This window comes from Besnoitia besnoiti, chromosome XI (genome assembly GCF_002563875.1).
Source record: "Besnoitia besnoiti strain Bb-Ger1 chromosome XI, whole genome shotgun sequence".
NCBI classification, from domain to species: Eukaryota; Apicomplexa; class Conoidasida; order Eucoccidiorida; family Sarcocystidae; genus Besnoitia; species Besnoitia besnoiti.
In genome coordinates, this window is record NC_042366.1 from 1,159,380 (window position 1) to 1,174,901 (window position 15,522).

General features: G+C 64.9%; 1 protein-coding gene across 1 annotated transcript; it reads left to right on the forward strand.

The window, feature by feature from the left end:
• Positions 1–993: 993 nt before the first annotated feature.
• On the forward strand, positions 994–14,639 carry BESB_020510 (uncharacterized protein; the record flags this gene model as incomplete). The annotated part of the gene is made up of 11 exons (XM_029360760.1): positions 994–1,595; positions 2,155–2,711; positions 2,766–3,324; positions 3,473–6,215; positions 6,631–6,735; positions 7,089–7,958; positions 8,043–8,436; positions 8,833–11,374; positions 11,805–11,961; positions 12,548–13,666; positions 14,043–14,639. 11 exons carry the CDS (start codon positions 994–996, stop codon positions 14,637–14,639), a joined length of 10,245 nt encoding a protein of 3,414 aa, XP_029216119.1.
• Between the last annotated feature and the right edge of the window lie 883 nt (positions 14,640–15,522).

Below are 15,522 nucleotides of genomic sequence, written 5' to 3' on the forward strand. Positions count from 1 at the left end.
ACACTGCGCTGCACTTTATCCAGTCTCCTTTTCGTCAGCGGCTGAATCTGTGGCGCCAGCGTGCCGATGTGCTAGCTTTCTCTGATGTTTGTTCCTGCTCAGTGAACCCTTCTCCGCATCTCTACGGAAACGCCTACGTGGTATTCGGCCGCGAGCGTCTACAGATGCGGCTCTCTCCTCGTTAGACCGAAGCGATTTATTTTCCCGTGGTCTGTAGTCAGGCGACAAGCGTGGCAGTGGCGCGCCCCCGTGTCTGTACAGCGAAGAGGTGCCGTGGATTAGCCTGGCATTCGTCGACAGCGGTTCTCTTCTCTTGTTCAGAGTGAAGCCCGTCTCTTCAACCCTAAACTTCACTCGCGAAGTTATGTTTCTGGTTTTCCGTTCGCTCTCTCTCGACTCCCGTACTATCCTCGAGTTCGATCTTCTTGTATATGTGTGAAAAATACCGGGAAGAAGCGCCTTGCTTGTCCCATCCAGAGTAAGCCAAAACTGCTGGATTGATAAAAGCTGCTCAGGACATCGCGGCGTGTCGTTGCCACCAGGGGGGCAACGCCTCTAGCAGGTCTGCCTTGTTTTTTTTCAGCCTTGTTTTTCGTTTCGGCCTTGCCGCTGAGTGCGCTACTCGGGTTGCCTGACTTTGCGCTCTGGTCCTTCTATTTCTTGCCTTGTCTCCCCGAACGCTTCTCGCCGTCGTTCTGTGGTCAGCCAGGAGGCGGCGGTCGGCGTGTGTGTGTCTGACGCTTCGTCCCCCTCGGCTGTCTCTCGCCGCGCACCTCTCTTTCTCCTTTCCGTCTCTCTTCTTTCTCTCTTTTTTATCTCGGCCTCTTTGGCACCGCTGCCCGGCTGCTTTTTTTCGCCAATCCCCGTCGTCGCCTTCGCTCTTGTGTTTCTTAGCTCCCTTGTCTACGATTTCTTCCGCCCCTACCCCGCGTCCGCCGCCTGGCGCTCTGACTTTTCTCGAGCCGGCGTTGTTTCCCGTTCTTTTTCGCGCTCATGGCTGCTAGCGAGTCGGGGTGCGCGGCCCCGTCTCCGCTTTCGCACGCGCAGGCAGAAGTCCGGCCTGCGCGGCGCAGAGAGTCGAGCGAAAAGCTGACGCTCGAGGAGATTCTTCAGCAGGAGCTCTCCGACGACGAGGAGTTCGACAGGCTGATCCTCGACAGCAGTCGACCCCCCGGGGGTGCGACGCGGCCAGCTGGCTACGGGCGAGTGGAGGAGACTTGGGCGGCGAGCCGAGCCACAGCTGTCTCCGGATACGGTCTCGGGAACGGTGTCGCACGTGCCCACGCGCTCGCCGTCGACGAGCGAGAAGATCGAGATGAGCAAGAAGTGCCGCTCCCGAGGCAGACGACGTATCGCGCGCACGACGCGGCGTCTGCACACCCCGCAGGCCGCGCGACACCCGCTTGCGCTGCGTCGGACTCTCCATGTCAGACGGGCTCAGACTTGTCTTTCTCGGCTTCTCGCGTTCGCGCAGAAGAGAGGGGAGAGTCTGGGAGCGGCGGCGAGGCGTGCGCCAAGTCGCGGTTCGCAGGGACTACGCGGACAGTTGAAGAAATTCTGAGGGACGTCGAAGAAGAGGACGAAGAGTGGCTCAGGTGAGACGCGCGGGCGCAAACTCCAAGCCCCAGTGCTAATCTGCTTGATAACTGCCGCATTCCTAGATAAGCATTCGTGTGTTGCATTCGTTGGCGTGCGGCGAGAACGATCCGGTCTGCGCCAACCCGAACTGCAGAATAATGCGCACGAGGCGAGACCCACGCGAATAAACTTGCGAGAAAGAATGTGGGAAGACACAGTAGCTTTACTCACGAATAAGAGGGGAAAGCGCTCGCAGCAAGGCTGCTGAGCGATGTTTGGGGTTAGCGAACGCCACGCACAAGAGAAACGGACTGTGCAGAATCTCTTCTCATGAGCGCGGAGGCCTTCAGGCCGCTACATCAGGTAGCAAGCGAGTGGCTCGTGTCTCTCACCGCGTTCCAAACGAAGAGGCCCGATGGCCAACCGAACAAGAAAGCAGCGGTTCTTACGAATCGAAAGACGCAGATGAATGCGCCTTGAGGGCGACGAGAGGCCTTCCTTTATCTTGCTTGAAACGTCATCGCGGACTCCTAGGCTCACCCACGTCCTGTTCCTGTCTGCGTGCGCCGATCTCAGCACACTCCTTCCTCAAGTTGCACTCCCGACGACGACCGGGGGCTCCACTTGCGGCCTCTACACACCACCCAACGGTCAGGGTCGCCAGCAGTCAAGCGAAGGTGCGAGAAGAGACAGTGGCGACGACGGCGGCGCGGGTTGGCGGTCCCCGCACAGGCCTGCCTCGGCCTCCGCATCGCGCGTGACGAGCTCCCAGCGGCCATCAGCGGGCTCTCACCGCGGCGCGACCGCGAGAGACGACTCGTGGCGAACTCCAGGCGCCGCGTCCCGACTGTGCCCGAGCACCCGCTCGCCTAGACGCGGGGCGAGACGGAGCTCATTGTCTTCTGTTTCCTCGTCGTCCTGTTCGTGCGACGCCTCTCCTTCGCGGCGCGGCGCCGCTGGAGAAGAGGGCGTCTCCGGCACCGAGACCCCGTTGTCTTCCTCAGCAGTCTCTTCTTCTGGCTCTTCCGCACGATCTTCGCGCGCCACATCGGTCCTCTCAGACAGCGCAGACGCGCCGTCTTCCTGCGAGGAGAGCCAGGGGCAGCTCCGCTCCAGGCCGCGGCGGACGGGCGGCCACGCGCGGTGTCGCAGGCTGAGGAGGCGGAGGTTTGCGCGCTCGGCGGAAGGTCTCCTTGCCCCCATGACCTCGCCTCCGCTGCCCTCGTCTCTCGCGTCTTCGCTGCAGCTGCTTCGCGACTCTCCTCTGCGCTGGACATGCAGAAGCAGCGCGGCTCTCTGGGGCGGTGCCGCGGCGCGCAAAGCGGCACGGGTCCTTGCGGAGGAGGACGAAGCCGCGGAGGTGGGCAGGCCAGACGCCCGCGGGCACCTTGACCCGCAGCGGGGGCTGGCGGCCCTCAAGCAGAAGGCCCGAGGCAGCGAAATCGCGCGCAGGTCGCCAGAAGGGAGAGCAAGGGGGCGAAGTAGGCAGCGCGACGCGATACCCGCGCCGCTTGAGGAAGCAGCCCTCAACAGTCTCGGCCTCGCGCCTTTCAATGAGGAGCCGCCGACGACCAGGAAGGGGGCGGAATGCCAGAGGCGACAGGAAAAGCCGGCGACGTGGAGACACGGAGACGAAAGTCACCAGGGCGGACCCGCGGAAGACTTCGAGACCCCCGAGAAGACGTTGGAGATAGTGCGGGCGCCCACCGACAAGGCGACGGGCGTGTTCGATACCATTGCGCAGGGGTGAGTCGCGCGCCTCACCAAAGGCGCATCAAACTGTCACGACGCCGCCAGGTAGATAGGGCGCGAGACAGACGCGCTTGCAGTTTGTGCATATGTGTGTGTTTCTACGCGGGTGTGCGTGTGTGGGTTTCGGGTGCGACTGTCTCAGATTCTCGTCGCTGCAGTCCCTCGTCGCCTCAGTGGGATTTCCCACGTGCTTCCACAGCGTGCAGAATCTGCTAAGCATCGGCACGTCCCGCGGGTTCGCGTTGCTGGTGGATGTGCACGCGCTGCCCGCCCTACCGGAGACCCCCGACGCGCGGCGAAGCTTCTTCGCGTCCTTCTTCGCGTCGCCACAGGCCTTTCCGCTCTTCCTGCCTCCTCTTGAATCGGCTGACGCGCACGCTGCGCCTGGCGCGATTGGTGCGCCTGGCGCCGCAGACGCGGGCACGTCGGCCTTTCTGTCTGTGGAACTGGGTGAGGTCGCGGCGACGTGTGCGCCGGAGGAGGCCAAGGTGGGCGCCGTGGCCTCGATTGCGCTCGCCGAAAACCTCCGCTTCCTCCTCGTGGGCTACAAGAGCGGCACCGTCGCGCTGTATGAAATCCACTCGAGCAAGGTGCAGCGACTGCCCCTGCCGCCTGGGTGTACGTACACCCCGCCGGACGCGTGGGGCGAGGCGGCTGCGTCAGAGACGAAGGCCGAGCGCGTGCCTCTTCTGCGCGGCTACCAGGCGACGCTGGTCGCGCTCTCGAAGGACTCTGCAGGCTCAAGTCTGGCGCCCGCCGCGGAGAACGACGGAGGCGGGCGGCCGCCGGGCGACGGGATGCCGCGGCGCGACCCGTTTTCGTCCGCTCAAAGCTCTGGCGAGCCTCAGGCGAAGAAGAGCGGGAGAGAGGCGACGGACTCGAAAAGCAGCAGCAGCGTTTGTTGCCTGCGGTTTCTCACGGAGGCGACTCTGCGCGGGGCCACTGGAGGGAGAAGCGCGGCGGCGGTCTCGCAGGCGCCCGTGGCGACTCCGGGGGGCGGTGCCTCGTTCTACGGCTCAGACTTGTGGCCTGTGCCCTCTCTAGGCCGAGCGAGTGTGCTGCCTTCTGGCGCCCTCGCCGTTGCTCTAGCCGCCGACGAGCGCGGCGATTTGTTTGTCATCTCCTTCCAGAAGACCTTTCTCTCCGTGGCCTGCGACCGCAGGTGCGTCACCACGGGCATTCGCTCCCTCGGCGCCATCATCGACATCCGCGTGCTGCCTGCGCCGCCGCCACGAGTGTGTGCTCGGCCGTCCGCTGCGGAGTTCGCGGTGCGCGGGCTGCTAGGCGCCCGCGGACAGGCCTTTGAGGACGGTGTTGTGGGGGGGAGAGCGCGAGGCGAGGCGGGCGCGCGGGCCGCTCTCGAGAGAGGCATCCGCTCCTTGCCGCTGCTGGGGCGCGCAATACCTGGCAGCGCGGTACATGGCGACCGGCGGGCGGGCATCTTCGGCGGCACGGCCTCCCCGCCTGTGGACTCAGACGGTTTCCCTGAGGATCCTCATCCGGCGGACGAGGCTCAGATCTTCGCAGTCGCCTGCAGCAACGCTGTGCTAATCCTCAGGCTGCTGCCGCTGCCGGCGCTCGTCTATCGCATCGACCTCGTGGCGGGGTCGCTGTCGGCGCTCGGGCAGCAGGCGCGGAGTGAAGAGCCCGCGGGGGGGAGAGCCAGCGAGCGCAGAGGCAGCACAGATTTGTCTACCCCGCGGAGTGCGCACGCGACGCACGGGGGGCGGCGGCGGCAGCTTTCGCAGACGCCTAGCTTCGCCAGCTCTCCGAGCGCCGCCGCATCCTCACCCGTCGCCCCTTCGTCGCCCTCTGCCGGCGCGACTCTGCGCGGGGGGGATGGAGAGCCGCGAACGGCGGCCGCCTGCTCGCAGGAAGCCAGTCACAAGCAGAGGCCGCAGACGTGTCTGCCTGACCTCCCCTGCGTGACCTGGCTGCGCGCGGCGTTCCGCCACCAGCGGCTGTTTGACAACCCGGTGCTCGCCGCCGGCCTCTCCTGCGAGATTCAGCTCTTCGAGGTCAAGGCAGCGCCGCGGGGCGCCTCGGCGCCGCCGGGGAGTGGCGGCCTGGTCGTCGAGCCTGGTGCGTGCGTGTTTTCGGTGTCGCACCCCATTCAGAGTCTGATGGCAGTCCAAGACTCCGTTCTCTGCGTCCTCGACGCCGGCAACATCCTCAGCGTCTATCAGCTCATGAGTGCAGCGGTGGACCCGCTCGCGTCCGCGCTCGCCTCGCCTCGCCCGCCGACCTCCTCCGTGGAGCTGCGCCTGCTGCAGCGCGTCGACGTCTCGCTCGCCAACCCGGTCTACTACCGCTTCACAGACATCTCCCTCATCACGCAGCTCGTGCGGCAGCAACGCGAGAAGCGGCGCGAGACGCGCAGAAGTTCGGGCGCGTCTCCCGGCTCGCCCTTCGCGTCGCCGCCCACCACGTCGCCCCTGTCGCGAGTCGCGTCCTCCGGGCAGAGCGCCTGGGGGGGGGTGGCGTACGGCCTTCTCGGCGTCGCCAGGCGGGACTCTGCAGCCCGTCGTCTCCTCGCTGGCGCCAAGGCCCAGACGCCGGAGGCCCGCCGCCAGCCCGGCTCGAAGGGCGCGAGCCGTGAGGCCGGCGGAGACACGATTGGGGCCGGAAGTGCCGCGGAGGAGGCCGACGACGTCCTTCCAGTCTTCGCCGCCTCCTACGCGAACTCGCTCTGCCTCGGCTACGGAGGCGTTGCGCCCGCGAAGCCGCGACTGGCTGAGATGCTGCTCGATGCCCAGGATGAGGGGGACTGGGGCGGGCGCGCCGGCGACGAAGCAGAGGGCGGAGATCTCAGGCGGAGGCCCAGAGAAGGCCTCCGGTGCCCGGGAGACCAAGGCACGACCGAAATCTGGGTTGTCGGGCTCGAGGTGAGAGACACAAGGGACCGCGGCGGGGGGGGGGGGAGGGGGGGGAAAGCCCCTCGTCCGCGCCAGGGTGCTCGCTGCCTCGGGGGACTGACTCGCCGTCTGTCGCTCTTTCTTTCCTCTGCGACCCGACTGCTTCGTCACTCTCTCGGGTTGAGCGCCGACGAGTCGCAAGTTGGCAGACTCGCACGCGCAGTTTTCCTGAGTTGCAGCACGTGGAGGGCGTCGACTCCCGAGTGACTGCGTAGCAGCGAAACGCGGTAGGAGTTCTCTGTTTTCTCTGGTCTTCCCTGCGGGCCTGTGGCCTTCTGGCCTGCTCGTCCGTGTCCACCTCGGCTTTGTCGCTCCGGAGTTGCATCCGCCCCGTCGCCTGGTTCCGATCAGGCCGCTGCGCCTCTCCTTTTCTCTTTTCCTGCAGGGCCTCGTGGTCGTTCGCCTGCGGTCTTGGCTGGAAGTTCTCGAGGAGTTGCTCGCTGCGGGGCGCGGTCTGGAGGCGCTCGCCGTCCTGAAGTGTCTCTACGATGTGAGTCGCTTTGCGAGGCAGAAGCGAGAAGGCGGTACAACGACTGCTCGCGTTGCCGCTGCGAGCAAGACAGGACAGAAACAACTGCAGCGCTTCACACTGAAACGAAGCTGCGCTGCAGCAGGAAGGGCGGAGAGACAGCCGACAACAACGAGAACTCCAGAGGGGGTGATCTGTGCGAGGCGACCCCTTCGCTGCGTCTATTTCGTTTTCTGTTTGAAGCCCGTGCGCGCCTCCCGCCTTTCGAGTCAACTTTCCTCCGCTTTCTGCGGTTTCCCCCTGACTCTCGAGGGTCCGCTGTCTTTTACATGTCACAACGTCATGTTGTTCGCGTTTCTGCTTCATGTTCTCAGGGCCGCCTTCCGCCGCTGCTGTGCTTCTCGCCGCATCGCGTCCTGCGCCAGCAGACGGCGGCCCTTCCTTCGCTCGCCGCGGCTGTTTCCCGCGGCTTCTGTCTGGCGACACTCAGGCACCGGCGTTGGTTTTCGTCTTTTCTCCCCTCGCTCCTCCCCGCGGCGCAGGCCACCGCACCCCCCGACAGGCTCTGGCGAGAGCTGGTCGCCCTGCTGGCGCGCTGCGTCTTTGAACTCGTCGCCAGTCTGCGTCTGTATCCGCTCCTGAACGGCGTCGTCTTCCGCGCATTCACCAAGCTCATCGATCAACTCGAGTCCGAGGGACAGCTCGCCTCGTCGCCCTCGCCCTCTTCCGGCGCCGGAGATGAGGAGGCGTGCGCGGCGCTCGCGCCGGCGGAGCCCCCCGCTGGCGACAGCGTCCGTCATATTTTCTTCTCTCTGCTCATTCGCTACCTCGTGCTGGGAGAGCTGCCGTCCGCCGCGCTTGATCCCGACGTCGTCACCGCGCTCGTTCTGCATCTCGAAGGCCAACTCGAGGGCGGCCTCTTGGGTGACAAGACTGCGGACGCGGCGGCGCCCGCAGACTGCGCCAAGAGAGAGAGGGGCAGCGACGACGAGGCCGCGCCGACGAGCCGAGCCACTCCCGGAGTCCTGCTGAGGCACCTAACGCGGTTTATCGGCGACGACGCAGTGGAGGAAACCCCTCTTCTCGCGGCGCTCATTGAGCTAGAGTCGGCGATGAAGGCCACCCGCCCAGGGCCCAGCGACCGCGGAGAAGGACTGGAGCAAGTCGGGGTAGTGCGAGGCGAAACGGCGCACGCGGAAAGAGACCGCTCTGCTGCAGGTATAAATGAAGCCGCTGCGAAAGAGGTGGTACTACGGCACACGCCCTCTTCTGGAGAAGACAGAGCCCTGCCCGCTGCGTCGCTGCTTCAGCTTCTCACGCAGGGAGAGGAGGAAGCCGACGACGCGCAGTTCTCCCTTCTCCGGCCGCTGTACATACACCTCGCAATGGCGCCAGGGCGGGAAGGCCGCGCGACAGAAAGCGAAGGCGCGAATCTGGACATGACGCGCGTTGTAAGGGAGAAGTTGCTCAAATACCGCCTGCTTCGACATCTGCTTCAGTTTGTGCTCATGCGCCTGTTCGGGATCGAAATGCACGATTCGCCAGCCCACGCCCTCGCACCGTCGCCTGCACTCGAAGCCGGCCGTGTCGTCACGCCTGAGGCGGAGACGCCTGACAGTGTAGGCTGCGCGAACGCAGCAGGCGCAGCCGACCTTCTTCAGATTCTCCAGCTGGTGTCTGTGCATCGCGTGTGGCTGGGCGTGTGCCTAGCCTACAGCAGAGGTGAGGAACCGCGAAGCTCTCGCAAAGACCTGCAGCGGCTTGGCCTGAAACCCCTGCAGTCGAGCCGATATCTGCACTCCCTTCGTCTAACACGGCTCTGATGCAGAGGGATAGACTCTGCACTTCTACGCAGTCGCTGTAATGTAGGCATGCATATAGATATATGTAAATAAGCAAGTTCGTATGTTTTGGATATTGGAGCAGAGGTGTCCAGGCATTCTATTTCGGTACGCGCTGCCTTGCCTCGTGAGTGTCTGGTGCAACGTATGTGCGGCGAGGTGGCCTGTGCCTGTTGGTGCTCCTGAGTATCCGTAACACTGGTTGATCTCCGTCGGGTCGGTGTCTGTATTGAGCGACCGTTGGCGGCTTTTTGTCTTTGCGTCTTTTTTTCTTCAGGCTTCGCGGACTTCCGCACACCTGTCGAGCTCCTGATTGGCGACGCCTACCGCATCCAGCACGCAGTCTTTAAAAATTTCATCCACCTGCTCCAGCAGTCTCTCTCGTGGCGAGGAGGCCCGTTGGGCGAGTCTGACGCTCTGCGGGGTGGCGCGGCTTCTGAGGCTGCGGCTGGCGAGCGCGGCGCGGGCGGGCGTGGAGAGACGCCGCTAAGCTCTCTCGGCTCGCTGCCTCTCTTTGTTCCGCCGCGCGACGTCGAGACGCTTCGCGCGACTCGGGAGGTGTTTTTCTTCCTCTTTTCGCTGTTTCTTGGTCTCCCCTATCCGCTCCACGGAGGTCGGCGGCCACGTAGCCGTCGCGCTCGGCCGGGCCTGGCTGGAGCGGAGGGTGAGCTGCGCGACGAAGCACATGACGCCGCCGACACGCAGCGTGCGCCTGCCGCGAGGGAAACGTGCGATGAGTTCCTCTGGAGACAAAGCACCGGCGGGGAGGTGGACCTGCCGACAGCGCGTGAGCATCTGAGAAGGAAACCGCCTTCGTGCTTCTCCGCGTCGCCTCTCGCGACCGTCCTGGACTACGTGTTCCGCCGCGCCACTGCGCCTCCGCCCAAGGCCCTCGCCGGTCGCCTCGACTTTCTTTTTTCACCCTCACTGTCGGCCGCGGAAGGAGGCGCGCCTGAGGTCGTCACGCGCGCGCCGGAGCCGCCTGGCTGGGGTAGTCCGCAAGTCTTCAAACGCCTCTTCATGATGTCGCCGCGAATGACGTTTTCTCTCTTCTCGGCGCTTCTTCTCGCGTCTGCGTCCTCCGCCCTCACAAATCCGGCTGCGCAAAAAGCGCTGCAGGCGCCGGACCTGAGTCCCGAGATTGCCTCTGCTGCCGACGACGAGGCGCGGAGCTCATCGACCCCTGGCGATGAGGCACAGCCAGGCAACGCCGCAGCGGCGGATGAGCCGCTCAGCAAAACCGAAAAAAGAGACTTTCCCCGCGCGCTGCTCGGCTTGCTACTTCCGGCGGTCGCGGACTGCATCGTCGACGCGGCCTCGCTTCATCAGACGTATTTGAACGCCCTAGGGGCGCTGGGCGCTCGCCAGGGAGAGCCAGGCGGCAAAGGCGACAGAGGCGGCGACGACGGTCAACGCGGGTCGGGCGCGGATTGCGCTGCAGATATGCTTTTGTCGGCGGTTGCTGCGTTGGAGGCGATGGCGAGGGAGCAGCGGCGGACGCTGCAGGAGATGCACGCGGTCCTGTGGCGTCTGTTTGTTGTGGGGGTGCTTTGCGTGCGAGACCAAGTCCTCGCGAGCGCCTCGCTGCGCTGCGAAGTCGTTCAGTTTTTCCTCTGCGACGCGCCTCCCAGCATCAACCTCCTGCTGCCGCTCCTAAGCCGGCCGCTGCCGAACGCGTTGAAGCCTCAGCAGCTCCGCGCGATGCTTCTGACCTCCTCGATTCAGGCGCCCGCCGCCATCGAGTTCGAATCGTGCACCAGGAGAGCGGCCTCAGCCGCGGCAGCCACCTCGGCGCCGCGGTCGCCCTCCTTCGCCTGGGATCAGGGCTTGCGCGAGGCGATGCTGCTGGCGTGGCTCGAGAAGGAGGCGGACACGGCGTGGAGCGGCGCGCGGCTTCGCGGCGAGGGCGCTGAGGCGCGCGGGCGCAGCGCGGCTCGCGCCTTGAGCCTCTACGGGTCCCACAAGCTGTTGCTCAAGCGTTTCGGCTTCCTGCGGGCGGCAGCGCTCCTGTGCGAAGCCGAGAGAGACTACGATGCGAGTCTGGCGCTGTGGATTCGGCGTGCACGCAGCGGGACGTGCGCAGCAGACAGTGGCAGCGAAGCGGGGAAGGAAGACGCGCAGGCGCAGCGCCGGCGGGCGCCGCGTCGCCACCGAGGCGAAGGCAACGGGGGAGACGACGCGCGAGAGTGGGTCGATGAGGAGGATAGTCGCGACGTGTTCCGGTTCATTCGCGAACTCGTACTTGAGGCGGAAAAGCCGAGCGGAGAGGAGGCCGAAAGGCCCCGAGGCTGCGCTCAGATGGCGACGCCCTGGCGCCGCGAGCTCGTCGACTCTCTGAGCTTCCTTCGTGCGGTCTCGCGCCATCTCGCCGACCTCGTGGAGCTCGACTGCGACAGCAGCGCGCGCCTCATCTGCGAGATCTTCAGACTGCAGCAGCAACGCGCGCTTGCGTCCTCTCGCTCGCGAACCCGCGCGAGTGAGCCTCGAGCGGCGGACGCTGCCGCCGCGGCTGCCGCGGCGCCTGGGCCCCGCGGAGGCGAGGGAGGCTCGCGGAGCGAGGAGGAGGCGCTCGCCAGAGGCGCGGGCTCCGCTCCTCGGAGTGACGCCCCGGCGAACAGCGTCGTGCTGTTTGAGAGCCCTGGCGCCATCATTGATCTCCTCGATGGGCACCCCAAGCTGCAGCTGCAGCTGCTTGAGGCGCTGATGGCGGGGGGCGGCCGGCACGGCCCGTCCAGCGCGAAAGGCCGCACGGCGGAGGCCTCCTCTTTCTTCTCCTCTCCCGCGGAGCAGACAGCGTTCTTCCACAGTCAGTTCGTCAGGTGCGCAGGGCGGGGGCCGAGTGCGAGTGCGGGTGGGAAGCGGCGCGCTCCTTGTTTCTGAAAGGACCCCTACTCATTCGGCGCCCATCCGTGCGTCGCCCTGCGGGCGCTTTTCCATTCCTAGCCTCTCCTGTGGCGGTGTTTTTATTCTTTTTCTCGCCCTCCACTCTCTCAGGACGATGTGTGCTCACGCCGCGCTGCGGGGGATGTCGTCCTCCGTTGCGACGCAGGCGGATCAGGCCCTGCGCTCCGTGCGTCCCATGCGATCGCCCTCCGTGTCTGCCTCGATCGACTTATCGCTCGCGTATCTGATCCTATTTCATTCCGATGTGTGGTCGCGCGCGGCGGCCGCGGTGAGCTTGCCTCTCGTCTTTTTCCGGGTTTCCTTTTCTGCGATCGCCTTCTTTGCGCTTTCATCTCCTGCATCCAGGTACATCCGTCTGCTCTGCCAGCACGACCCGCGACAAGTGTGTGCCGTCCTGCAGCAGCAGGAGCGGTTTCCCTTGGCGGCCTGTCTCCGCGTCTGCGAGGAGTTCCAAGTGCTGGATGCGTGCGCGTATCTCCTCGAGCGCACAGGCGACTTCCAGGTGAGTATGAACCCCGAAAGTCGCCTTTTTGAGTTCAGTTTCGGCCGCGTCGGGTCGCCCCTCAGCTGAAGCGAAGGAAGAAGGAACATTGCGTGCTTCTGCGCCCTCCACACACAGCGGGGGGTAACCGCTGAGATGCGTGCGGCCCGGTCAGGGTGCTCGTCGGCGAAACTGCAACGGGGACTTCGAGGCTCGCTCGTTATTACACACGTTTCTGGCATGTGTTTCGAAAGCTTTTCGCGTTCCATTCTGTGGCGCGGGTGCCGCTGCATGGATCTCGCATTTGGCAGGGGCGGAAAAGAGGCCAGAATAGCGTGTTTCTGTCTGCCTCCCCCCCCCCTTCGCTTTTCTATGGGCTTCGGTTCCAGTCAGGAGTTGTTAGGTGTTCGTTGCTGGCCTTTAGCTCTTGCAGCCGCAGCCCGCCCGACCTTGCGTGTTGCCGTCTGTCCTCTCTGCGTCACCTATGGCGTCGCTTTGCCGTGGCGTGTGTCGAGACGGGCAGTTCATTGCGTTTGTTTTCAGATTTCTTTCTGCGTGGCGCGGAGCTGATCTTTGATTTCTGTGGTTGCGTTCGGATTGCGTGTAGGGCATCATTCGTCTGTTTCAGCACGCCTTCTCGCAAGATCTGGATCGTCTGCGGTCGCTCTTTCTCGTCCCCTCCTTCGACATTCTTCCAATTCTCCGCGTCCTTCTGCCGCGCTACCCGCCCTCGCACCCGATCCACAGCCTTGCGGCGGGCGCCGCGACGGACGACGAGACTCGCCGCCCAGAGGCGTGCTTTCCGTTTGCGTCGCACGCAAAGTCGCGTGGGGGCGACCGCCCAGCCGCGGGCGGGAGGCCTGGCGGGCGTCTCACCGGCAGGCGCGAGAGCGCGTCGAGTGCCTCCGGCCTCCGGGCGCCTCCGTTGGTCGGCGACGGCGACGGGCGAGGCGCGGCGCTCGCGGGCCTTCCTGGCGCCCGGGCGCCGCGCGCGAGCTGGGCAGCCAGTCGGGAGCGCGGGCCTCTCACAGGTGCCGAGGACGCCTCCGGCGTCGGTGGCAGGCCCCCCGAGGAGCTCTCAGACCTTCTGTTTCCCTTCTGTCCGCAGCGGCGACGCGACGGCGAGGCGCGCCGCGAAGAGCCCTCGCGGGACCGGACCGACGACGGCGGTGGGCTACCGCGGGGTGAGCGGGAGGGTGCGGAGAGACCTGGCTCCTGCGCCTTCGCCGACAGCCGGAGTAACGGGAGCTGTTTGGCCTCGGGTTTGGCCTTCGACGAGGAGGCCCCCGAGGGCGACACGCGGTGGGCGGGGATCGCGGAGGTCGCGAGTCTCTTCCAGCTGGTGCAGATCGCGAGTTGGGTTGGGCGGCGGAACGCGCACTTGCTCCACAAACAGCAGCTCGAAGACCTTTGGTTCTGTCTCCTCGCGCTCGTCGTCCGCGCGCAGCAAGCCTTCCCGCAGCTCCCGCAAGCCTCCGCCGCGTCGCCGGCAACCGCCGAGGCCTCGCGGGCGGGTTCTTCGCCTGGAAGAGACGCCGCCGCCCGGGGCGGCTCGAAGCGCGAGCGCAAAACGCTGCGCGGCCTCGTCTACGAGCTCGTCCTCTCGGAGCTCCTCTCCTGCATCCTTCACGCTGGAGTCATGGCCATTTCCTCGCTGCCCGAGACTGTAAAGCGCATCACCAAGACACACCGACACGCCCAGCTCGCTGTCTTTAAACGACCGCTAGTAAGGCCCGACGCACAACGCCGAGACGACACACGCAGACAACGGAGCGGCCCCCGACACGCGGCGGACAACACAGCTCGGACGAGCAAGACGTGCTGTACCATGCTGACAAGATTGACCGTCCGCATTGCTTTCAGTCTTCGCATACAAAAAAGATAGGTGATTGCATTCGAATGCGTATGCAGATACATGCATACATATACATACATATCCATACATACCTACATACCTACATACCTACATTTATACATATGTATATTTGACTGTGTATGAGGCTGTGCGAACGGTCTGGCTGTATGTGGCAGCGCAGGCGTTTTGTGTGCGGCGTTTTCAGAGTCGCGTGTTTTCTGTGTCGCGCGTGTTGTCGTTTGCGTAGGCGAGCATGCTGAGTGGGCTGTCTTACCAGCAGAGTCTGTTGGATGCGTACTCGGCGCTGGCGAACGCGGACATGTCTGCATTGTTCAGTCAAGTCGAGGCGACGCGGCGCCGGGCGATTGCGATCAAAGTCTTCTCCGCGGGGAACGCGACCGCGTCGTTGTCTCCTCAAGCCGCCCTCACGTGTGCCGACTGCCGCGGTCACCTTCTTCTGCCGCCGCCCGCGAGCGCACTCGACGCGTTTCTCGCGCGCCATCGAGCCGGGTCGTCGCACGCCGCGGCGGCGGCCTCCGCGCGTCCGACGGCGGCGGCGGCCTCGGGTCGCGCCGACGGCCGCCGAAGCGGAGCACAGGCCTATTACGCCGCGACCGCGCGGGGCGAGGAGGCTCGCGGCAAGGGGGCGCCGACGGCGAGATCCAGCCAAAGCGCCATTGCCGCGTTCCCCTGCGGTCACGTCTTCCATCTGGCGTGCCTGCGGGAGAAGGAGGGCGAGCAGGCGCCGGCGTGCGGCGCCTGCGTGGCGGTGCGTCTGAGCGGACTCGGCAAGGCGAGTCGCGAAAGTGGGCGATGGAGGAAACGCGCCTTAGGAGACGCGTGAAATGCTCTGCGCTGAAAACCGAAACGGGGCGAGCCCCGCAGCGGCGCGGCCACGAACCCCTCGCCAGACTCCACCGGGGCGCTGAGGGCGAGCACAGGCAGCCGCAGGGTGGCGAAGTCGGTTTTGGAGAGGGAGACGTGAACAGCTCGGCTTTTTCTGGCTCCGGCCGAAGAAGGAGCCGAATTCGCAACATTAATCGAGGGACGCGCCGACGCAGAGGGACGCGTCGGGTGGCGGGGGGGGGAGTATTAGGTAGCGGAGGATAGACAGCATCCCAAATCTTGCAGGGTTTTTCCGCTGTGCAGCCCCTCACTCGGGCGTCCCAACAAACTCTGAACTAACGAAACAGGCACAAGACTGAAAAGATATATTTATGCGTGCACGGCCAGCTCCGGCTGGAGTCTCGCGTGGCGGCGTCTGCCGCTCCGGTTTTCTCTCTCGCTTAAGAAAGCGTTCGCATCTTGCCGACGGACACGCGACGCGGTAGCGAAGTGATGCGGGAGACGGTCTAGTCTCCCTTAAGGAACAGAATCCTGCTCGCAGATGCCCGTCCAGTGCGCGCTCGCGTCAACTCGTATACGGGAAGCATCCGGATTTTCGTAGAGATCAGACTGGTGCAGAGATAGATACCGTAAATGTTAGCACCAGTAACTACCGTGTAGCACGTAGACATGAGCTGGAGCCTTTGAAGGTCGCGAGGCTACGCGGAATCGGCTTCTGAGAGACTCGCAAGGTCCGTATCTCCGTGCAGATTCCCGCGATCCCTGCGGGCGGAATTCTGTTAGCTGTCCGCAACCTGTACTGACAGCGCGTCGGGCGCCAACCTTGCACCATATCGACGCTCAGGATTCAAACGCTTACACGAACTGCGTATGTATAGATA